This window comes from Phalangium opilio, unplaced genomic scaffold, assembly GCF_054372755.1.
Source record: "Phalangium opilio isolate 3A_F unplaced genomic scaffold, DU_Popi_V2 ptg000013l_1, whole genome shotgun sequence".
Lineage (NCBI taxonomy): Eukaryota > Metazoa > Arthropoda > Arachnida > Opiliones > Phalangiidae > Phalangium > Phalangium opilio.
In genome coordinates this window covers 3,366,422-3,390,300 of record NW_028324148.1, presented here as the reverse complement: position 1 = coordinate 3,390,300, position 23,879 = coordinate 3,366,422, and the positions used below count along the sequence as shown (strand labels likewise).

Sequence of the window (23,879 nt, the reverse complement as noted above, 5' to 3'; positions counted from 1 at the left end):
AGAGCGCTCGGCATTCGAGGGATCAGGCAACTAGCGTAATACGCTTCCCATCGTACACCCTCAGATAGACTTTATTACGGAGCGGCTTTCCCCTCGACAACTAGAAACGCACGACGCCATTCGAGGGATCAGCCACTGGCGTATTCCCCCGGTATTACCTTTTTGGTGGTTTTAATGCCGTAAATTCGGGAGATATGCCTTTAATCCGTTTTAATATTGAAATAAAAACTGTAAAAAGTAATCCCGAGTGTATTTCCGCGTTATACGGCGTAATACACTTCCCATCTTACACCCTCAGAAAGACTTTATTATAGAGTGGCTTCTCCCTCGTCAAATTTTCCGTATAGAGTAATATTTTGCAAACGCCATCTAGATGTCGTGTGCAAAATAAAAAAGAAAATATTAAGGTTTTGTTGGATTTCTTTACAAGGCGAACTGCTAACGCGGTGCACTAGTGTATCAAAGGACACACACAGACACACCACGAGACGACTTTCTTACTCTTTCTGGATTCATTTTGAGTTGAGAAACAAGATTATCTTAAATATTGAAATAATTTAATAAATTTATTTGATATTATTTTCTTTCTCAGTAACTTACTTAAATTATAGTTACATCATTTTAACAATGGTTATTTCCAAAATCATAAGAAACTTCGTTATTATTGAAGTTTGACATCTAACTTGTGCCTTTGGTCTACTTATTACTAGACCAAGAGCCAGTGGTCTGGATCTTACCTCATAAAGTACAAAAGGTTTGACTATTGGAATGAGTTTAGTTTTTATGCTCATTAATAGATCTGGCCGTCTTACGCGTCACAGCTGGGGCATTTGAGGGGGGCGGGGTCATATTTGACCGTAATGAGGTATTATTTCTTACCTCATGAGGTACATGAATAAAAAAGGTGGCAAATGATAGAGATGGAAATGGCGATTCTGAATATATGAAATCTGACGTCTTCAAAGGGGGCCATCAAAAAATCAGACGGGGGTTAAAATGGTCGAATGAAGTACGAGTTCTTACCTCATGAGGTACATGTATGAATCCGGTATAGTTTGATAGATCTGGTCGTGTTAAAATTTGGCTGGAAAATACGCAGCTAAGGTTCAATCTGACGGCCTGATTCCTGCGGCAGACTATGACGACTTTGTGCCTCATAAGGCACGTAAATCTAACAGGCGTTATTTTGTAAAACATGCCCCACTGATGCCAGGTATATTTAACTTAACTTGTTTGACCGAGTAATGCCGAAATGTGGTAAAATATTTGAGACTTACTTTTGTGTGATAAATGAGATGAACTTAAATCGGCATCATCTCTATCATATGCCCCTTCTATCATGTCGATTTGGTTTGGATGTTACCCTTCTATCTTTGACGCGTTTTGCGTAGCCAATCACAAGACAAGAGGAAGTGACGTTTCGAATTTACACACCCCCGGACTCCCCCTCCCTTCTCCCGCTCCTAACACTAGCAGACACGTGACTGATGTCTCCTTTCGCTAAGCCCCGCCCAAACCTTATCGAGAGTTAGACAGTGTAACGCAGCTGTATAATCATAGTTATATAGATTCATGATAATACAAGCTCATTTTATGCCAAACTCATTCAATGAAACCTTCTAACGCTCAATTATTATTTAATGCAAAAAGAGATAAAAAACTGTTACATTTTAAATCTCAACTAGTTCATCCGAATCAGTCTGATAATTCTATGAGAGCGGTAGCTCTCTTAGATAAGACTTCATACTTTAATGTATAAGGGTGGTTTTTTATTGGATGAAATTTTTTTCGTATTATGTTTACTGTTTTTAAAAAATTCCACGGATCTACAATCCAGGCCCTTAATGTGTGGAGATCCCTTAATTAGTTTATTTTATAAAAAATAAAGTTGCTAAGGGTGGTTTTCATTTCTATAAAATTAATCAAAGATTTTGACAAAAATCTCGAAATTTTTCCATTGCAATAACATGGGAAAAATTTCCAGTGACAGCCAAAGTTTCTCGACCATTTTTTGAAGACTATTTGTTCCATAGGTCTGAAATAGGTTTTAAATGAAAGGTTGAACATTAAACTGTTGCCTTTTGTAGTTTCATTAAAAACAATTAAGGTTAAAGGAAAAGTTTAGGGTACCTACATTAGACCTTAAATTAACGGCCTCGTTTAGAAGATATCGAAATGATTGATAAAAAAATTATAATTTCGCTAATTACGATTAAAATCCAATTAATTGACCCAACAATTGAGGAGAGTAGTCGTGCCATTTTTAAAGTCACGTGATAAACTCGCACACACGCCGTTATTGGCCAAATGGCTAGCGAGTAGGAAAGTTAGATTTCTCTACTGCAGACGACAATATTTATTGATATAGAGTAATTTCTTTCCCATATACGGCAGCGTCAAAACCCTCTATCTCTTACCTTAGTGATATCCCCCCCCTTCCCTTCCGGGGGCAAATAGTATTCTCTAGTACAAAGTTGCCCCTAACGTAGGGGATACACAGTTCACTCCCCCTCTCAACCGAAATTACTCTATATTCAAGGTTGAATCTCAGCAGAGCCCACTCAATCACGCGCATTTCGACGCAAGCTGCTCGCGCTATAGAAGCCCGTTCAATCGGCCAAAAAGTGCAACTTTTGGGTTCTCGGCGGGAAATTCGAAGTCAGCGAAAATTAACATTAAGTTCTATGGGTGGAGGTAGGTTTTTTGGCCAGATCCTCTGTACTATTGATCCAAATGACCTGAAATTTTAATGAGAAGTGTGTTTTGACGTGTTTTATTAATCTAGAAGGGATTCAAGCTTCTACAGTCGATATATTTTTTATAAAAATTATTTTCATAGCCAAAATGATGGGTTCAGTGCTAAGACTGAATATATCTTCAGATCTACTGGTCCAAATGTCCTGAAATTTTAATGAGAGGTGTGTTACAATCTTTTCTATTATATTAAAAAGGTTTCAAGCTTTATTAGTGGATAATTATTTTAATAAAAATTTAGTTCCAATGTCATAATTTTAAACTAAGTACTTAATGCACTATAACTTTGGATCTAATGGCCAAATGTCCCGAAAATTTAATTAGAGATATCTTACAATCGATTATATTTAAAAAAATTAATATCCCATGTCACAATTGTAAATTAATTTCTTACAACCTATTTCCGCGATAAAAAAAACCAGCCTCATTCTACTTGTCCAAAACTAGCCTTTTGGGGATTAATAGATTATAAATCATAGACTTCTTGAACCAATTTTCTATGATTTGTAAACATGCAGAGGGGCAGATGTCTCGAAAACCCTTGGCGATTTTTAAATGTTATCCTTACTTGTTGGGCGGGGCATTTAAAAGATTAATCGATTAAAATGTAAAGTATATCGTGAAAATAAGAAAAGTTGACAAATGCTAAAACAAAGCTTCAAAACTAAGATCAAGCACCACTCAAGAAGCTTCGGAATGTCATTGAACAAGAAGAGGATCGCTGTGAGGAAGCTTTTTTCTTCTTGGATCTCCCTGACAATTAATTATAATTTAAAACTATCTCTCCACTAAATCTTTGTTTTTTACCAACTGCAACAGGTATTATGATACTTTTCACCAACCCTTTTCAGTTAGTTTCTTAATCATGATTTTTCTATGCTTAATTTTTGGTTTTTGTAAAATATGTGATATTTGCAATAAATACATTTTTGAACTAAAATTGCGTGTACATAATATAGTGCTTTTGGCAGAAAAACAGGGGTTCTTCTGAACTTCCCCAAAATAGGTGTGTTTTAGGCTTTAGGGCCTATAATTTTGTTTAATTCTAAGATTTTTAGCGTAATGTTTAAGCAATTCGTTTAATCTTGGAAAGGGAGTGAAAGTTAAATTATTTTAACACACCTCTCATTAAATTTTCAGGACATTTGGGCCAGTAGATCCAAAGATATTGTGCATTAAGTTCTTAATTTACAACTATGACATCGGAAATTAATTTGTATTGAAATAATTATCCACTAATAAAGCTTGAAACCTTTTTAATATAATAGAAACGATTGTAACACACCCCTCATTAAGATTTCAGGACATTGGGCCCAGTAGATCTGAAAATATATTCAGTCTTTGCACTGAACCCATCATTTTGGCTATGAAAATAATTTTTTTTAAAAAAATCTATCCACTCTAGAAGCTTGAATCTTTTTAAGATTAATAAAACACGTCAAAACACACGTCTCATTAAAATTTCAGGACATTCGGATGAATAGGACAAAGGATCTGGCCAAAAAACCTACCTCTTCCCATAGAACTTAATGTTAATTTTCGCTGACTTCGAATTTCTCTCCAAGAATCCAAAAGTTGCACTTTTTGGCCGATTGAACGGGCTTCTATAGCGCAAGCAGCTTACGTCGTGATGCGCGTGATCGAGTGGGCTATGCTGAAAGTCAACACTCAATATAATATCAATAAATATCGTCGTCTGCAGTAGAGAAATCTAACTTTCCTATTCGCTACCCATTTGACCAATAACGGCGTGTGTGCGAGTTTTTCACGTGACTTTTAAAAATGGCGCGGCTGCTCTCCTCAATTTTTGGGTCAATTAATTGGATTTTAATCGTAATTAGGGAAATTATAATTTTTTTATCAATCATTTCGATATCTTCTAAACGAGGCCGTTAATTTGAGGTGTAATGTTAGGTACCTTGAACTTTTCCTTTAAGTATTGTTTTTCATAGTTTTAATTACATACTCTGAATTGCGTTGAATCAAGGCCTCCGATTTTTACCTCTCCGAGTGACGATGACGTCACGGAGAGGTATTGCACTGGACGTGTTTGTCTGTCTGTCAGACCTCACGTGACCGCGTTCGCAGTTTACAAATCGGAGCAAACAAATACCCAATTTCCGGAACGCGTTCGAGGTTCACGGAAATTTGGCCATTCATCTGCCAACACCAGTCTTTACTAACTAAGCCTTCTAATGGACACTAGCCTGTTTTTGATGGCTCGTAAGCACCACCATCTTCTGTTCTTCGTCAATCCCACATTGACACCAGCTTCTATGCACCACCATCTTCAGGTCTTTGTTCATTCCGGCTTCTTCTCCATCGTTATCGTTTGGTTTTAAGATATACGCGGCGATCGGCTAGGGTTACGAGAAACGTCTAGCCTCCCAATGGCAGGGCTTCCACCACCGGTTCACGCAAATGCGTTTTTATCTATTATTATAATGGAAACGAATCGTATATATACCCCAAAATTTGAAGAAAGCGTTTAAGAGGGGTACCCTTCACTTTAAACGTCAATATTAGCAAAGTTTCGAAAGATAATAGGAACAACTTTATTTTAAACGATTTAACTATTTTTAAAGTTATTTACTGGGGATTAAAATAATTAATATCATTTATATTTAATTAATTATTTAAGATAAACTTATTTCTATGTAATGACACAAGTGAGAGTTTATTTAGAACGAGTAATGAAGATTGCATCCGAATCGAAACACTACACGCATATCAAAGTTAATATAAAGCGAGTAGGATGATAAGATCTCTTACAAAACGATAACATTTCCTTTTTGCAGAATATTAAATGGAAATATTTTAAATATTTTTCGGCATTACGATTCTTTAAGTAGTTGTGTAGCTATAAAGCTCTGTTTCATCTTAATATTCCAAGAATATCTTTTGATATTAACATTTCAAATTTGGTGTTTATTTTTTAAATCAGCTTTACTACATTTATATATAGTGTAAACGCATTTTGTTATATTCATTAGGTAATATGGATGTTAATTCTTCATCTATCCACAAATGTTGAAACGATTGGGTCTGTTGAAACCAAAATCTAGTTGTTAACCAAAATCTAGTTATATTTTAATTGACGAAAAAATAAGTCTTATTTTTGTATTTTTTAATTTTGAAATAATCTTGTGAGAGTTTTCATTTAATCTGTAAGCGAACTTATTACAAAAAAACAGTATAACTCTAAAAAATGTTTATGTCTACTAAAGCTTAAAAACTCTTTTAAATTTTTTGCCATATAAGGAAATATTGTGATTTTTCTCTCTCTACCTTTTTTTATTATTTGGCCAATAGACATTTTTTTGAGCTCTTAATTGTTTACCTCTTGAAACGATTATCATGAAATTTTCAGTCGCAATATTTTATTCAGCCTAATAAGTTAGGGATTCGTCTGCGCGTCCGCCCTATGGATAAATTCTAAATTGTAAACTCTGAATTCGATACTTTTAAATATTATTAAAGACATTGTTATTGTTTTCCTAACTAAAGTCGTTTCTTGGTTATGTTATCCTCATTTTAAATCCGCGCGTGTCGAACGAACATTCTCAAAGTTTCCATCTAAAAGCTTTCGGACTTTTTCAGTCGGGTTCGAAAGCGATTTAAGCTCTCCCAATACGAGTGATTAAACTTTCGCGCAACATTTTGGTGCCAAAACCCGGGAGGATACGCCGATTTAACCTTAATACCATGGAGGGTCAACAACTACTACAAGATCCGGACTTCGCCGCCAGCGAACTTGCAAAAACAATTAGAAAACGTAAGCCATTGCGAGCTTCAGTTACGAAGACTATTTCTGCGCTTCAGAAAGAAATAGATGGTGGAAACCCTTGTCTCGATTACCTTCATAATGGCATACTACTTCTCAACGATAAGGAGGAGAAACTGATCTCACTAAACGCTATCGTGGAGCGTCTCATCGATAACCCTGAGGAAGAAGAAAGAGAGTTCGAGACCTGTATCAAATACAATGACGAAATCATCGAGGTTCGTGGAGCTGCTCAGCGTCTACACGATCGTCTTAAACAACACGGAACTTCTTTAGTTCAAAATCTACGAGAAAATCCAGCTGGATCCATGACATCAACGCTAATCAATCCTGGTATCCCACCGATAGATGGACTTTTGCTTCAACCTAATCTACAAGATGAAAACCGTTCACAAGTTGGAAGTACGGGAGGTGTGTCGGCCTCGCGAGAACTTTATGTGAGACTTCCAAAGTGTGAAATGCAACGTTTCAACGGGGATATATCCGAGTGGCTCAACTTTTGGACACAATTTTGCAACGGCGTACATGACAGAACTGATCTACGGAAGTCAGATAAGTTTACCTATTTGAAGTCTTATTTAGAGGGAGAAGCCGCTTTGGCTATAAAGGGATTAGCAGCTACTGATTCCAATTATGATTACGCTATTACTCTTATAAAAGAACGTTTTGGGGATACTGAAAAAATTGCTAGTACTCACATGAATATCTTGACCAATTTAAATCCTGTTAAAAAAGCGAGTGACATTGATTCTTTAAAACAATTGTATTCTACTTGCGAAGTGCAGATAAGAAGTTTGCAGTCTTTAGGTGTATTTTCTGACTCTTACAGTATTCTCTTATGCCATGTTTTAACAAAATTGCTCCCGTTAGAGTTAACTATTGAATTTAATAGAAAATATGATAGCCTAACTTACAAAGTTGAGGATTTGTTAACTTTCCTTCGAAAAGAAATTGCATGTCGCGAAAAAGCGTATAGTTTTAAGCCTATTGAAACCGAGCGCAAGCCTAGCACGCATAAGACAAACGACATTCGTAATAATAGACCGTCATTACCCACTGCTTCGTCTTTAAACCTATCAACTAGCGGTGTTTACGTGAAAACCTGTTTTTATTGTGATAAGCCTTCGCACAAAACCTCAGAGTGCACAGACTTAACACTCGTTGAACGTAAACAAGCTGTGACATCGAAAAAACGATGTTTCATATGTCTCCGAAAGCATTTCGTAAAGAAATGCGACAGTAAGAACAAATCTTGCAAACAATGTGGTAAACAACATCATATAACGCTTTGCGACGATTTGGAAAGAAAAAGTAACGCCTCTGTGTCTAACGAAGGGATAGTCAACTGTCACGTGGGTACAAACGGGAGTAACAGAAATGGAACCGTGCTTTTGCAGATGGCCCAAGCCTTTGTAAGAAGTCCCGCTGGGGGAAATTCGATTACAATACGTTGTCTCCTCGACAACGGAAGTCAGGTGACTGTCATAAAGGAAAGCGTCTCTAGAAAACTCGATCTTCCCGTAGTTAGAGAAGAAGGACTTAATATTTTCTACTTCGAAGGTGAAAAGCCCATAAAGACCGTTAGAAAAAGAGTTCGTCTTGAACTACAAAACGTACGAGATTCCTCAAAAACTGTAATTATCGAAGCCCTTGAATCTAAAGAAATCAGCGGAGCCGCGTTCTCTGTACCGAGCTCCGAGGTGGTCTTCGAGATGAATAAGAGGGGTCTAGCACTTGCTGACACCCCTGTAGAGACTAATAGCAGGAATCAAGATCACACGATTGATCTTTTGATTGGCTCCGACGAGTACTGGAGTATCGTCCTTGGTGGCTTCGAACGACTCGGACCAAAGCTAGTTGCAGCTGAAACGATTCTTGGTTGGACGGTACACGGCCCATCATCTGTAACTACTGCATCAATTGGAGTAAATACAGTTGCAATCTTCGCCGCGCCTATTCTCTTTACGGAGGAAGATCTCACTTCCAATCAACTTCGCGCCTTCTGGGAGTTGGAGTCCATCGGAATAGTCGACTCACAATCTACATCTAAAAGTCACAGCGCAGCACTAGCCTCTTTTGAACAGTCTCTCACGTTTAAGGAAGGACGCTATGAAACCATGCTAACCTGGAAGCCCAACAAGGAAGATCTTGGAGATAATCTTGCCATAGCTACGAGAAGAACGCTCAACCTGCTTGAAAAACTACGCAAAGACCCGATATTATTCGCTAATTACAACGAAGTTATGCGAGAACAACTCGATTCTGGAGTAATAGAAGAAGTAGATTCAAAGGAACTTGAAACTCGAAACCTAGTATACTATCTCCCTCATAGAGGCGTACACCGAGAATCTAGTGAAACAACAAAGTTACGCGTGGTCTTTGACGGGTCGTCCCACGCCACGGGGAAACCGTCACTGAACGATTGCTTGGACCCTGGTCCAAACTTAAATCCGGACATTTTTGACATTGCTATTCGATTTCGAGAAGGAGAAGTTGCGTTTACTGGCGATGTTCAAAAGGCGTTCTTACAAATAGCTATTAACAAGAATAACCGAGACGTCCTAGGTTTTTTGTGGATTGATGCAAAGAAGCCAAACCCAAACTCTAAACTGAAGGTCTATCGCATTACTCGTGTACCATTTGGCATCACCTGTAGCCCCTTCTTGTTGGCAGCCGTAATAAACCATCATTTCGAAAAGTACCGATCACAAGAGCCCAAGGTCTGTGATTCTGTTGACAAGGGACGTTATGTAGATGACCTAGCCTGTAGTCACCGAAGCGCTAAAGAAGCTTACCATATTTCTAGTAAAGCCGCAGATCGCTTATTAGAAGCTGGAATGAAACTTCAAAAATTCAAGACTAATTGCCAAGAGTTACGCCAACTTTGGATCAAAAATAAATACGCTGAAGATGACCTATCCAATCATTCTACGACTAAAGTCTTGGGAATATCCTGGAACACAGAGTCGGACTGTCTCTTCTTTGAAGTCGAAAGCCTCCCTTACAAAAATTATGGGCTGATTTCAAAACGCAGCTGAGCTGTTTTTAGGCTGCCTGGCTAGATGTAAGCTGTTTGGGAACTGTATTGCGCTACAAGCAATTTACAGCCAAAAATCAGCCTTTTTTGTTTTCTGTAATTTGACTACAAAGGCTGATCAGGCTAAAATTTGTCTGTAAATGTAGCTGAAACTAAGCTGGGTTACAGCTTGTACATTTTTTTAAATTAAGCCGGCTGGTATTTGACTGTAATATCTTTGCATTGCAGCCGGCTGCCAAAGCTGAAACTATAGCCTTTTGCTGTAGGCTAATTCGTGGCTGGTAGGTCGCTGTTTCGAAGCCCAAAGCCTAGGCTGCTAAAGCTGAAACTATAGCCTTTTGCTGTATGCTAATTCGTGGCTGGTGGGACGTTATTTTGTAGCCCAAAGGCGTCAAATATAGACTTGCTGTATGATAATTTAGGGTTATATGAAGCTAAAATTATAGTAATTTTAAATACCATACATGATAAACAAATAATTATACCTTATAAGGATTAGAATATATTGGTGAATAAAAATACACATATTCAAAACAATGTTATGGCATTGTAAAAATCACTCGGAGACCAAAATTAACAGGAAACTAATTTATAATAGAGACCTTTAAACCAACTTAAAACAGTTTTTTTCAGCCTCCAGCGAATTTATCAAATCACAACAGTAAATTTTACTTTTATCTCGAATATTAACTAAAAAGCATGGATATAATATATCTTTTAATGGTATTAAAATTTTCGTATCATCTAAACTTTTAATCTCCTTCACGGAAAATTCGATGTTACCGATTTCTTCAATTTGAAAAGATTGATAACCTAAAATTTCTAGTTTCATAACAAAAGCAAAATATTCAGTGTTGCAAGCGTAACATTCATATTCGTGATATTCGCATGCTTTCGAGTTCTTAACAAAATACATAATTTTGCCATATCCTGTTGTACTAGCGTCAACATATTTTACTGTTGAAGAGTCATGGTTCATTTCAGAATGTCTAACACTATTGTACATGAATTTTTTAATCTTAACTTTTTGAAAAGTCTGAATTTTACCTATGCTATCGGTGGCATCCAACAACGCATCTCTCAAATCAAATGGCAAATCCTTTAACTTTTATAAGTACCCACAGTACATATATCTTTGGAAATAACTTCAGCTATCTTATATTTATTTTCATGGTGAAGCATATTTTTACAAAACTCTTCAACATCCGTACCTTCATTTAATGATGGCATCATAGTAGGTTGGTTCAATATGTATGATAGCGAAGATGAGATCTGAAGTTCGGGGTGCTGGGTGCCATGAATCATTCTGATTAGTTTTCCATTCAGATCCTCAAATGGGAAACATGACGTAACCCAAGAAGGACCCAAATGGAGAACATCGTCAGCTAAATGAATTAATTGATGTATCACTGCAGTCATGAATTGAATTCCATAAAGCTCTTCAAACATAGAAACATATTGAAGCATTAATTTATCTACAAAATCTAAATCTCGGGGCGTGATTGAATCCTGATTCATAATAAATACACAGGTAACAAATAGGATATGATGTTTAAAATAATTTTGTGGCAAAATATCATGTAATATGGGTATTGAATAATATAAGAGGAAGTTTTTAAACTCTGAAGCTTTCCAGTAATTCATATCTTTTAATTGACGTGGCATTCTTTGAACATGAATTGGGGGTCTGATCATGGCTAACCTTTCATTTACGATATTCTTTACTTTGGTTAGGGAAAATAAGCCGTCACTATGATGTCCGTCAAACCATAATGTGCAAAGTTTTTTAAATACACCAAGGTAAACAGTGTGCATAACATCAATTGAGGTTGATTTAATGATGTCGGGAACTATCAGTGCTAACACTGATGGCCCTTTTATTCCAAATATTTGTTTACCATCCCTCGTGGCTCTAATCGCGTGTTCTAAAGTTTCTTCGTGTGTTCTTTTGGGTCCCTTAAAGTTATCTCTGTCAAAAGTATAGATATGATTATGCCCACGGTTTTCAGTTCGGTATGTCTGACCCCTTTGCATACATTTGGCACATCCATATTCACCATTAAACTGGTGCATATTCAAAGCTAAACATTTTGCAGGCAAGTCACAAGTACCACATAAAAGAATGGCCTTAACTAATACTGGTTCTACCTGATTGAAAACATTAACGTGAATTCCATTTTTCATTTCACTGAATGAATGATGTAGTGGTTTTAGAAAATGATTCATGTTTGGCTTACTTTTCCCAAACCATATACCCGCAATTATTATGTTTTCGGTTCGATTTTCTTATGAGGTGGTAATTCATTTATTTTTAAATATAATGGCCATAACGAGAAATTTGATGAAGAAAAAAGTTTAACTCCATCAGTGTTCCACATAAATGAAATGTTATGCTTAGTTTTTAAAAAACCATTCTTAACAAACTCTTTATAGAGCAAACCATCATAAATATCTTCAATATTATCAGGAGCTTTTTTAGTTCGATTAAACCTATATTCTAGATCATCGAGAAATCCTTTCCTTAAAAACATGGCTTGCATTTGAGGCAAGATGGAAATTTCTACAAACAGTGATGCGTCAATCTGATATGATCGCTTTACCAGGCAACGTGGGCAAATGTTATTTGGTTGAAGATCTGATAGGCATACATTACAATAGCGGTGAATAATTAGTGGTATTTTAACATGGGCGAAGTGTTTCTTAAACAAATATAGTGTTGTCTTTAAGGAATTGGGCTTCAAACAATGAAGATTAATGAGCAAAAGTAGATCTGTTAACGCTGATCCCGTTAAAGAGTGTCGCATAGCAAACAGCAATATTGCTAACATGCTCTCTCCCAGACTTAAATTTAAACCTCGGTACAGTTGACTATCATGATCATCCATTTCATCTTCCGAAAAAGACTCATCTGCTGATGATGACATACTTAAGCTTGGTTCCGAGTCACCTGGAGAATTTAATTAACGCTTGAAACATTCCCTTAAAATGTTGTCTATCCCAATAGTACACTTTTACCATTAAATAAATTATTGTTGTCCTTTTCATCGTAATTACGAGTTCCAACGTTCACATTGTCCCTCACCTCAACATCTTGTTGCACATTTACACCATCTTCTCTGACATTTTGCAACTGATGCTGATTTGGGTCATTCATTGCAGCAGCATTTATATCATCACGTTGATTTCCATAGTTAATGGTGGTATTAATTGATTCATTACACATATCACGATCATTGGAAGCAGTGGAGTCTGATGAAAAGTTTGTAGATTCGCTCGATGAGTTAGATGAGGATGGAATTAAGTCATCTTCAATTAAACTGTTTGACATATTTTCTAATCGCTTCTTCATTCTCCACCTTGTTGAACGTGATACAGTTTTGGTAGAACTGTTGTTCTTTGCACGTTTCATTGTTTTGAATATTCTTCGCTAATTAATAAGGAATTGAAGCTTAGCTTTTCTTGAAATACTGTTTGACCACAGTTATAACCTTAGAGATTTATCTGACAAGGACAAGTGAAAGGATAATGTGTCAGCAGAGTCTATGAAACATTATAGTAGAGACTTAAGAGTAGTTAATTTAAATTTAAATGAAAAAGTCCGGTTTTGAAAATTAAATGGGGTGCAGTATTTTGTTTGTGGATTGAAGACCGCGACACTATTGGTAATTCTTGGCTGTAGTGTATAGCCACAAAGCAGACAAATAATTTTTAACGGAGGGCTGCTCGAACTAGCTCTTAGTAAGTCTCTAGCATATAACAAAGTAAAGGAAGTGTCATACTTATGGAACATATCTTATAAACTTACGTCAGTTGTATTAGCTCTGTCAAAAACCTGACGCAAAAACCAGATACGGTTTTCCATTCCACGCGGTTTGTAAAAATAATTTAGTCCCCAAGAAACTTAATTTTGTCACCCCATGCCTTATACCGCTAAGACCGAAATAAAGCAGAATTTTTTTGCATATTTTTTAAGGAACTTCCACCCATCGTCATCTACCCATTTATATTTTTATGACCGTTTTTAGATCCACCCAGGGAGGCATTTTTTTACTCCCGGACCTAAAATCTTAAGGAAATGGGTAATAGATTAAAATGGGAAACCCTTAATATATCAATTGAATAACAATTAATGCCACGCGAGACATCTTTCTTCATTGTGCGGGTGTGGTAGCGTTCGACGACTTCCAGTCGCGTCGAGTCGTAATTCGCGGCTTCGTCGTACGGCTTATGTAGTTAGTTTCAAATATTTTAAATACATTTCATCGAGAAATATGGCTTCGGATAACGCGGATCAAAACAGCCAGTGTCAAAGCCAAAAATCCACTGTGCGCGCTCTAATTTTTTTTATTAAGGCGAAGAAAACATCAATTGTTCCACTAGAAATTATTGAAAAAAATAAGCAATTCGAAACCGCAGAGACTCTAGTTAAATGGAATGGTGGGACTAAATATCAATGTAGAGTTCTCAAAATTTCAAGTAAGTTCCTATCATATTTTGTGTTGCTTGCGTTTTAATTTGTTTTCCTTTACAACGAATTTTTATAAGCGTTTATATTTTATCCTAGAAATAGCCGTCAAAAGAGTATAATATTAAAAACTTAGTTTATGGATGTAAATGCACAGACTAGGAGGATTGATACCATTTACACCAGGAAGCCAGCCTATTTGGCGGAGAAAGTTCAGCACCAAGTAGCCCTGCATCCTGTTGTAAATGGTATTATCCTCCTAGTTCGAAACCCATGTATACAAAATGACACGATATCATTCCCCCCCCCCAAAATCATTAGCGCCAGCTTTCCATACCGAGGGGCCAGCAATCGCTGTAATAGGGACAAGTTTGTACCTTTTGATTTACTAAATGAATTACGTCCGCCTTATATTGCATACAATTAAAATTGAGGCCCAGCCATAGTTTCAAGCGTTAAGTTTGCTTTTGGCATATTTGTTTTCGATACCAGATTAAGAATTATTTTTAACGTGAATATACATTCACATCCAAGGGGAGTGAATTTTATGAAAACAAATGTTTATTTTAGGAAATTTTGGTTTGTCAACTTGGGTGGGGGAAAGTTTGCATGTTGGTTTCTTTTTATGTAAAAAAAAAGGCTAAAACACACCCAGTAGACATTCAATTTAAGGATGTTTGGTACATTTCTTTTAATTTTTTAGGTGATGAAGATCTGCTATTATCGGAACAAAACAAGAAAGACGAAGAAATTGAAAACGAACTAGAACAGGTGAAGGGAAAACATACAGAAACCGTCAGAAGAGAGAAAAAAGCGCGAAAAGAAAGCCAGAAAGTACGAATAGCGCGACAGCCAAATTAAAAAAACAACACGCTGATAAAAAAAATTCAGAAGCGGCACGCAAATCGCTCAATGAATCAATTCTAAACATGCCGACGTTAAACGAACAGTGGAACATATCCACAACGAAAACAGGCGCAATTAACTCAACAACCTCTTCGGGGGTTGAATATTCATCGCGTAGCCTCGGCCACAATGCCACTCCATCGACTAGCCTCGGCCACAATGCCACTCCATCGACTAGCCTCGGCCACAATGCCACTCCATCGACTAGCTTCGGCCACAATGCCACTCCATCGACTAGCTTCGGCCACGATGCCACTCCATCGACTAGCTTCGGCCACGATGCCACTCCATCGACTAGCTTCGGCCACGATGCCACTCCATCGACTAGCTTCGGCCACGATGCCACTCCATCGACTAGCTTCGGCCACGATGCCACTCCATCGACTAGCTTCGGCCACGATGCCACTCCATCGACTAGCTTCGGCCACGATGCCACTCCATCGACTAGCTTCGGCCACGATGCCACTCCATCGACTAGCTTCGGCCACGATGCCACTCCATTGCCAAGCTTAGGAAGCAACATCAGTCCTGGCTTAGGGTTCAATGTGACTCCATCTGCTAGCTTGAGTAACAATATCAGGTCCTCGGTTGCACTGGGCCACAATCTCACTCCATCAAATGACTTTACCAACGATGCCTCTCCATCGATGTGTTGCGGTAACAGTGCGCTTTGACAACCCGTCAGCTGAGGACAGGCATCATTTACCTCCATCTTGCTTTGATAATAATGTGACGCCATTGGCTTTGAACCAAAAAATATTGGCAACAACACAAACAAACCATCTAGAAACTCCCTCATTGGGAAGGAATAGGTCATTAACTTTATTTGCTAATGCCAACCATTCAAGAGAAAACACCAGAAATGAAAGTTCTTCAAACATCCTATTTAGAACAAGTAATTCAGTGGAAACATCATATCCCAGAACCAACGATACATCACATTGCCAACCAAACAGTAATTCACAATGGACACAAGTTGCCGAGTACGTTGCACCCGAGAGGGACATTTCTAACTATTCTTCAAATCGAAAGAAATTAAATACAAAGCGTCTTTTAATGTTGTGTTATAGTTTTCAAATAATATTTCGTAGATGTTATAAGTGAAGATATGAATCAGTCGAAAACATTCTTAAATTTGGATTCTTCGGAGAACCTTCATACAACAATACAAAAACTGAGAGACGAGTTAAAACAAAGGGAAGCTCAAATAGCTTTGTTGAAAGCTGCTTCAAAAGAGACAACTGAAGAATTCAATGGTATAAATATAAAAACGCACTTTTTTCTTCATTTATATTATACTTTCTAGGAGACAAGGATCAAATTATAAAGAATTTGAAGGAAGAGTTGGAAAACTTGAAGACGAGCTCTAAAGAGTGCCACAGTTGTCATAACCTTAACAAAGGTACGTATTTAGGCAGCAATCATTGGTCCATCCAAATATATTTAAATCTCTACTATAAATATAAATACAGCCAAGAAACATCTTGAAAGTCTTGTGAACTCTATAAAAGTTCCAAGTGGAAATACTGAGGTAAGACTGCCATTCCAAGGTTTTTGATGTTGTATAACTAAGAACTATTGATCAAGCGATGGGAAATGCAAAAATGTATAAGGAATAAATTTTATAACGTATTTAATTTAGAATGAAAGTTCCGCTTCAAACAGTGTAACGGCTGTTCAATCACCGGAACAAGAGAAAGTGGTAATAATATATTGATTTGTATAATTTACACTTGAAAAACTAAGCCCTACCACCATTAATCCTTCAAAAAAGAATTTTCACACCTTACTTGCCATACCAAATTACATATTTATGACTTTTTTAAAAACTTATAGGTTCCACTATTTGATGGATGTCCAATTAAAGTAAAAAAGTCGCAAAAACTGAATTTGGCATACACTTGTACTTCTCCCAAGAAAACAGTGCTTCAGCTTGTCAACATGCTACACACCGAAGAGGAATTAAGAAACATGTCTTTTGCAGGGAAAGGTGGCAAAAAACCATTTCCTGAGTATGAAGTACAAGGTATTATGGGTAAGTATCGGTAGAGAAAATCATTGCATCAAATCAAGAAGTGAACCAATGGTGCTAAATAGAATAAGAGCTGCACGATTATTATGAATTTAGTTTTCAACAATTTTTCTAGACAAGGACAGAGTCAAGCCAAATTAAACATTCGGACCTTTTTTAGTATCGGTGGTGTAACTCTCCTAATTAGCACCTTGGAATTGACTTATTGTCAGTATTTAAAAAGTTCCATATTTATAGCATACGTCAGCAGAATGTACAAGAATTCAGCCAAATTTCAAAACATTTCGGAAAAAATTATTAAAAAATGCATAAACAACCGTTGTTTAACAGTAAACCTATCGTTCCAAAAAAAGCTCAAAGCTTTGGCTGCTGCCGAGATAGGACAAAAAGAAACGGAAAAGGGCCAAAAAGAAATAGAAGAGGGTGAAAATAGAACAGGAGACCACAGTAATTTTGAAAAAGGAAATGAAGCGGAAATTTCAGAAGAAACAAACATTGAACACGATGTAAATATTGATTCTGAAAGTGACTAAATAAAGTGAAATTGTCATTCAGAATGTGATCAAACAAAGTGAATGTCATTCAGAATGTGAATGATTAAACTACTCTAATGAATTTAATTAAAATTCGATGTTTTGAAACTTAATTAGTTTATTTATTATATTCGCTGGACACTATGGAAAAGGGGGACAATTTAGAACTGGACAGAAGTAGCGCTGGAAGTGGGCTGCATTAGGCTGAACTGAAATAGCGCTGGAAGTAGGCTGTATTGGGGTGGTCTGAAATAGCGCTGGAAATGGGCTATATTGGGCTGGACAGAAATAGCGCTCGAAGTGAGCTGTATCGGACTGGACTGGAATAGAGCTAGATGGACTGAAAAGCAATTAACTAAAATAGCGCTGGAATTAGGCTGTATTGGGCTGGACTGAAATAGCGCTGGAAATGGGCTATATTGGGGTGGTCTGAAATAGCACTGGAAGTAGGCTGTATTGGGCAGGACTGAAATAGCGCTGGAAATAGGCTGTATTGGACTGGACTGAAATAGCGCTGGAAGTGAGCTGTATCGGACTGGACTGGAATAGAGCTAGAAATGGACTGTAAAGCAATTAACTAAAATAGCGCTGGAAATAGGCTGTATTGGGCTGGACTGAAATAGCGCTGGAAATGGGCTATATTGGGTGGTCTGAAATAGCACTGGAAGTAGGCTGTATTGGGCAGGACTGAAATAGCGCTGGAAATAAGCTGTATTGGGCTGGACTGAAATAGCGCTGGAAGTGAGCTGTATCGGACTGGACTGGAATAGAGCTAGAAATAGACTGTAAAGCAATTAACTAAAATAGCGCTGGAAATAGGCTGTATTGGGGTGGTCTGAAATAGCGCTGGAAGTAGGCTGTATTGGGCTGGACTGAAGTAGCACTGGAAGTGAGCTGTATCGGACTGGACTGGAATAGAGCTAGAAATGGACTGTAAAGCAATTAACTAAAATAGCGCTGGAAATAGGCTGTATTGGGTTGGACTGACATAGCGCTGGAAATGGGCTATATTGGGGTGGTCTGAAATATAGCACTGGAAGTAGGCCGTATTGGGCTTAACTGAAATAGCGCTGGAAGTGAGCTGTATCGGACTGGACTGGAATAGCGCTAGAAATGGACTGTAAAGCAATTAACTAAAATAGCGCTGGAAATAGGCTGTATTGGGCTGGTCTGAAATAGCGCTGGAAGTGAGCTGTATCGGACTGGACTGGAAAAGCGCTGGCAATAGGCTGTATTGGGCCGGACTGAACTAGTTCTGAAAGTGGGCTGTATTAGGCTGGACTGTAATAGCGCTAGAAATGGACTGTAAAGCAATTAACTAAAATAGCGCTGGAAATAGGCTGTATTGGGCTGGACTAAAATAGCGCTGGAAGTGAGCTGTATCGGACTGGACTGGAATAGCGCTGGAAATAGGCTGTATTGGGCTGGACTGAACTAGTGCTGAAAGTGGGCTGTATTGGGCTGGACTGTAATAGCGCTAGAAATGGACTGTAATGCAGCGCTGAATAGGAGCTGAATGTAAGCTGGAAAAGCTAGGCTGAATTGGCTGAAAATGAAACACTTTCAGTCAATTTCCAACCCTAAAGCAGTCAATTTGTAGCATTCTTTTAATATTATAAATTTGGCTGTAGTGCAGCCAAAAAACAGACACACGATTTTTGTAAGGGCTGCTTGAATTCTTAATGCACAGACTAAACACTAAGCGATGGGTACTCAAGGCCGTCGCACGCATTTATGACCCCCTGGGAATGCTGGCACCTTTTACAGTGCGAGCTAAGTTTCTATTTCAAGCGCTTTGGCAAAGGGGTTTACCTTGGGATGAAGAGTTGCCCGATGATTTAAAAGCAACATTCGACAGCTGGACTTCTGAATTAAGAAAAATCAGAAACCTATCAATACTACGTTCTTACTACAAAGAAGCTGGAGCTAAATTCCACGAAAACATTAAATCAAACGAGCTACACGTATTCGTTGACGCAAGCGAAAAAGCGTACGCGACCTGCGCTTATCTTCGATTCGAAACCAAGGACGGTACTTTCGGAACCGTACTAGTCACTGCAAAGACCAGAATTGCGCCATTGAAGAAGATTACGCTTCCTCGGTTGGAGTTAATGGGAGCAACCATAGGAGCTAGACTAGCTAAGCATTTACTCGATACTATGTCAACCAAACCCACTGAATTAAAAATGTGGACCGATTCTACAATCGTTCTTCAATGGATCAGAGGTTCAGTCACGCAATGGAAACCTTTTGTTTCTAACAGGGTCCGAGAAATTCAAACTTTGACCAATCCCGAAGTGTGGGGCCATTGTACGACCAAAGACAATCCCGCGGGTCTACCCACAAGGGGAAAGACAGTATCAGAGTTGGAAAATAGTAGTCTGTGGTGGAACGGTCCTGTATGGCTCGGAAAACCCAAAGAGATGCACCCACGGCAGAGCCAAGGTTCAAAGGAAAACTTTCCTGAATCGGACGAAGAGTTACGTAGTTCCTTTCGATCCGTAACACAATCAATTTGCACCGTCGAACCCTCTATTGAACCACCACTCAATCTTGAAAATTACAGTAGACTTAGAAAGGTCTATCGCGTAACAGCTTGGATATTCCGTCTAAAGGACAACCTAAGAAAACCTAAAGTCGACCGGAAGTTGAACGATCTTTCCGTAGAAGAAATGACTAGAGCAGAAAAATTTTGGATACGGTTGGCCCAAAAGGAGAGCTTTCCTTCCGAGATTGAAAGTTTGAAAACTGGACAAAAGATAGCCTCAGATTCGAAGATCTTCATGCTGCAACCTTTTCTGGATGACGATCGTCTGATGTGCGTAGGGGGACGTCTAACGTCAAAGTCCCTTTCATATAGAGAGCGCCATCCCTGGATATTGTCTCCCAAACATAGGCTTGCCCATCTAATCGCCGACTATCATCATGGTCGTCTAATGCACGCTGGTGTAAACGACACACTCATACAAGTGAGAGAACAATTCTGGATTCTAAGCGGAAGAAAACTTGTAACCAAAGTAGTGCATCATTGCCACCTATGCAAAAGATTTCGAGCGGAACCTGGTGAAGCGGAAATGGCACCTTTGCCCGACTTCCGGACCACAGCCGCACCCCCCTTTGAGAAGTGTGGCCTCGATTTTGCAGGACCACTCTACGCCAAAAATGGGAACAAATGTTATATCGCACTATTTACTTGCGCTGTAACACGAGCAGTCCACCTTGAACTTGTGTCAGACATGACTGCTGAAGCATTTCTACTTGCTTTCAGACGTTTCATCGCTCGTCGCGGAATAGTTAAGGAAATCTATTCCGACAATGCTAAAACTTTCAAGCGAGCGGACCTGGACATAAAAGATCTCTTGAAAAATGTTGCTAAGTCTGAAGTCACTAAATACCTAGGAGAATTAAACATCTCCTGGAATTACATTGTGGACCGCGCTCCTTGGTGGGGAGGTTTTTGGGAGAGACTAGTTCGCTCGGTTAAGATCTGCTTAAGAAAGGCCCTTGGTCAATCTCGTCTCAAGGAAGAAGAAATTGCAACAGTTTTGGCAGAATCGGAGGCCATCATCAATTCTAGGCCCATAACCTTTGTTTATCAGGATGTTGGTGAACCTACACCGTTAACCCCTGCGCATTTTTTGGTTGGGGAAAGATTAACAACATTGCCCTCAAGAACTTTTCCTCAAAGTCAAGTCGTTCCTGCAGAAAGGAAAGAATTAACTAATCGACTCAAGTACCGTCAACGACTGATAGACAACTTCTGGTACCGCTGGAAAAATGACTATTTATTGGAGCTGCGTTCGGCTCATCATAACATTAAGAAGGACCCTACAAAAGAACTTAAAAAGGATGACGTGGTTCTCATCTCTGAACCTAAACTACCGCGACTGTGCTGGAAGATGGCAGTTGTGGAAGAAGCTTATCGCGGACGAGATGATAAGGTCCGATCGTGTATGCTTAGGCTTGCGAACGGATCTAAATTGAAACGACCTATCCCCCTAATCTATAATCTAGAGATAAACGAATAAGTCTGATCTGGTTAAAATCCCTCTTGAACACTTAATGTTCAAGGGGGGGAGCTTATGTTGAAACCAAAATCTAGTTGTTAACCAAAACCTAGTTATATTTTAATTGACGAAAAAATAAGTCTTATTTTTGTATTTTTTAATTTTGAAATAATCATGTGAGAGTTTTAATTTAATCTGTAAGCGAACTTATTACAAAAAACAGTATAACTCTAAAAAATGTTTATGTCTACTAAAGCTTAAAAAACTCTTTTAAATTTTTTGCCATATAAGGAAATATTGTGATTTTTCTCTCTCTACCTTTTTTTTATTATTTGGCCAATAGACATTTTTTTGAGCTCTTAATTGTTTACCTCTTGAAACGATTATCATGAAATTTTCAGTCGCAATATTTTATTCAGCCTAATAAGTTAGGGATTCGTCTGCGCGTCCGCCCTATGGATAAATTCTAAATTGTAAACTCTGAATTCGATACTTTTAAATATTATTAAAGACATTGTTATTGTTTTCCTAACTAAAGTCGTTTCTTGGTTATGTTATCCTCATTTTAAATCCGCGCGTGTCGAACGAACATTCTCAAAGTTTCCATCTAAAAGCTTTCGGACTTTTTCAGTCGGGTTCGAAAGCGATTTAAGCTCTCCCAATACGAAAGACTAAACTTTCGCGCAACAGGGTCTGTGAAATAAGATACCCTAGATTTAAACTAGAAATGACCTTGTTTCGCCTCCTCTTATAAGAGGTGTTAACGGTTCAGAGTGAGCCGAAAGTTAAATACACCCTTCAGTGATACATTTTAGGTCCTCATTAGAATTATTGAGGATACAAAGGAAATTGTTAAACGCTTAAGCTTTTGCTAAAGACCTTGGCAATATTTCGCCAATTTGAACTATGTATTTCCGGTTTTTCTCATTGGCTGGTGGACCTGTGTTTAGAAAGTAAATTCGTCTCGGCTCGGAGAGGTTTATTTTGGTTTCCCAACTTGTTATTTTTCGTTTGGCAATTTAAGTTGGCAAATTTTCTCACCTGAGGCGCTATTAGTTGGACTTAAATAATTTGAAATGTTTATTTTCACGCGCTTAGAATTTTAAATACTCATTTTCGCGCGCGTTTCGGTCCGGCTATCAATGAAATCTCGCGGTAAAATAGGGAGCAAATAAGAAGTCTCGTTTCTTAAAAGTCCCCCCCTTCGAAGCCACCGCGCACAGGCCTTGATTAACGTAGGCAACGGTGGGTCAAACGAGTTTTTAGTGGTATGGGTTAGGTAGTCGTTTTACCGCGATTATAGCGAATTTATAGACAGTTATACTAGGTAAGCGATTAAAGGTAATTAAGCTAGGTAGCTATCAAAGATAAACTAGGTTAGCGATCAAAGGTAATTAAACTAGGTTAGCGATCAAAGGTAATTAAACTAGGTTAGCGATCAAGGGTAATTAAACTAGGTTAGCGATCAAGGGTAATTGAACTAGGTTAGCGATCAAGGGTATGCCACCTTTTTTATTCATGTACCTCATGAGGTTAGAAATCATACCTCATTAGGGTCAAACATGACCCCGCCCCTCCCTCAAGTGCCCAAGCTGTGACGCGTAAGACGGCCAGATCTATTAATGAGCATAAAAACTAAACTCATTCCGATAGTCAGACCTTTTGTACTCAATGAGATAAGATCTAGGCCACTGGCTCTTGGTCTATACTATTTTGAGAGTATATAAGGCATCCGACTCCTAATAGTTGATAAGAAAAGCGCAACTGCGAAAACCTTGGGTGGCTATCCCACATTAGGGAAGCTAGACGTTTCTCGTAACCCTAGCTGATCGCCGCGTATATCTTAACCCTAACGATGATAACGGAGTAGAAGACAAAGCTACATATATTGCCATGTGGAATGTACCAAAGACCAGAAGATGGTGGTGTTTAGAAGCCAGTAAGTACAGACTGGTATGCATGTGGAATGCACGAAAGATTATAAGCTGGTGGTGTTTAGAATCAATAAAATACAGTTTGGTATGCATGTGGAATGAACGAAAGAGCAGAAGGTGGTGGTGTATTGGAGCCAGTAAGAAGAGTCTGGCGTCTATGTGGTATAGATGGAAAACTAGTGCGTTGTGGTGGTGTTAGAGCAACAGTATTATCAATTTCTGTGACTTGCGAAGGCGGTTCGGAAATTGCGAACAACAAGACAGACAGACACACATACGTCCAGTGTAATACCTCTCCGTGACGTCATCGTCACTCGGAGAGTTAACTATGTACTGATATCGAGACTACGGGTGAGGTGATAGTTTTCGTTCGTGTATTTTAAAAGGATGGGGATTATAATACTTAGTTTAAAAATTGCATTTAATT

At 38.3% G+C, this 23,879-nt stretch overlaps 4 protein-coding genes across 4 annotated transcripts; 3 read left to right on the top strand and 1 right to left on the bottom strand.

The window, feature by feature from the left end:
* Positions 1–6,459: 6,459 nt before the first annotated feature.
* LOC149707824 (uncharacterized) lies at positions 6,460–9,576 on the top strand. Its single transcript, XM_089863815.1, has one exon. The coding sequence runs from the start codon at positions 6,460–6,462 to the stop codon at positions 9,574–9,576; it is 3,117 nt and encodes a 1,038-aa protein (XP_089719941.1).
* Positions 9,577–11,839: 2,263 nt separating this feature from the next.
* LOC149707823 (uncharacterized) lies at positions 11,840–15,522 on the bottom strand. The gene is made up of 2 exons (XM_089863813.1): positions 12,591–15,522; positions 11,840–12,522 (listed from the first exon to the last, which is right to left on the bottom strand). Exons 1-2 carry the CDS (start codon positions 12,982–12,984, stop codon positions 11,840–11,842), a joined length of 1,077 nt encoding a protein of 358 aa, XP_089719939.1. The 5' UTR covers positions 12,985–15,522.
* Positions 15,523–16,013: 491 nt separating this feature from the next.
* LOC149707822 (uncharacterized) lies at positions 16,014–18,325 on the top strand. The gene is made up of 6 exons (XM_089864112.1): positions 16,014–16,202; positions 16,253–16,348; positions 16,419–16,477; positions 16,589–16,648; positions 16,783–16,981; positions 17,216–18,325. The coding sequence occupies exons 1-6, from the start codon at positions 16,055–16,057 to the stop codon at positions 17,509–17,511; spliced, it is 858 nt and encodes a 285-aa protein (XP_089720238.1). The 5' UTR covers positions 16,014–16,054; the 3' UTR covers positions 17,512–18,325.
* A 934-nt stretch (positions 18,326–19,259) lies between these two features.
* On the top strand, positions 19,260–21,539 carry LOC149707821 (uncharacterized). Its single transcript, XM_089863812.1, has one exon. The coding sequence runs from the start codon at positions 19,260–19,262 to the stop codon at positions 21,537–21,539; it is 2,280 nt and encodes a 759-aa protein (XP_089719938.1).
* The last annotated feature ends 2,340 nt before the right edge of the window (positions 21,540–23,879 follow it).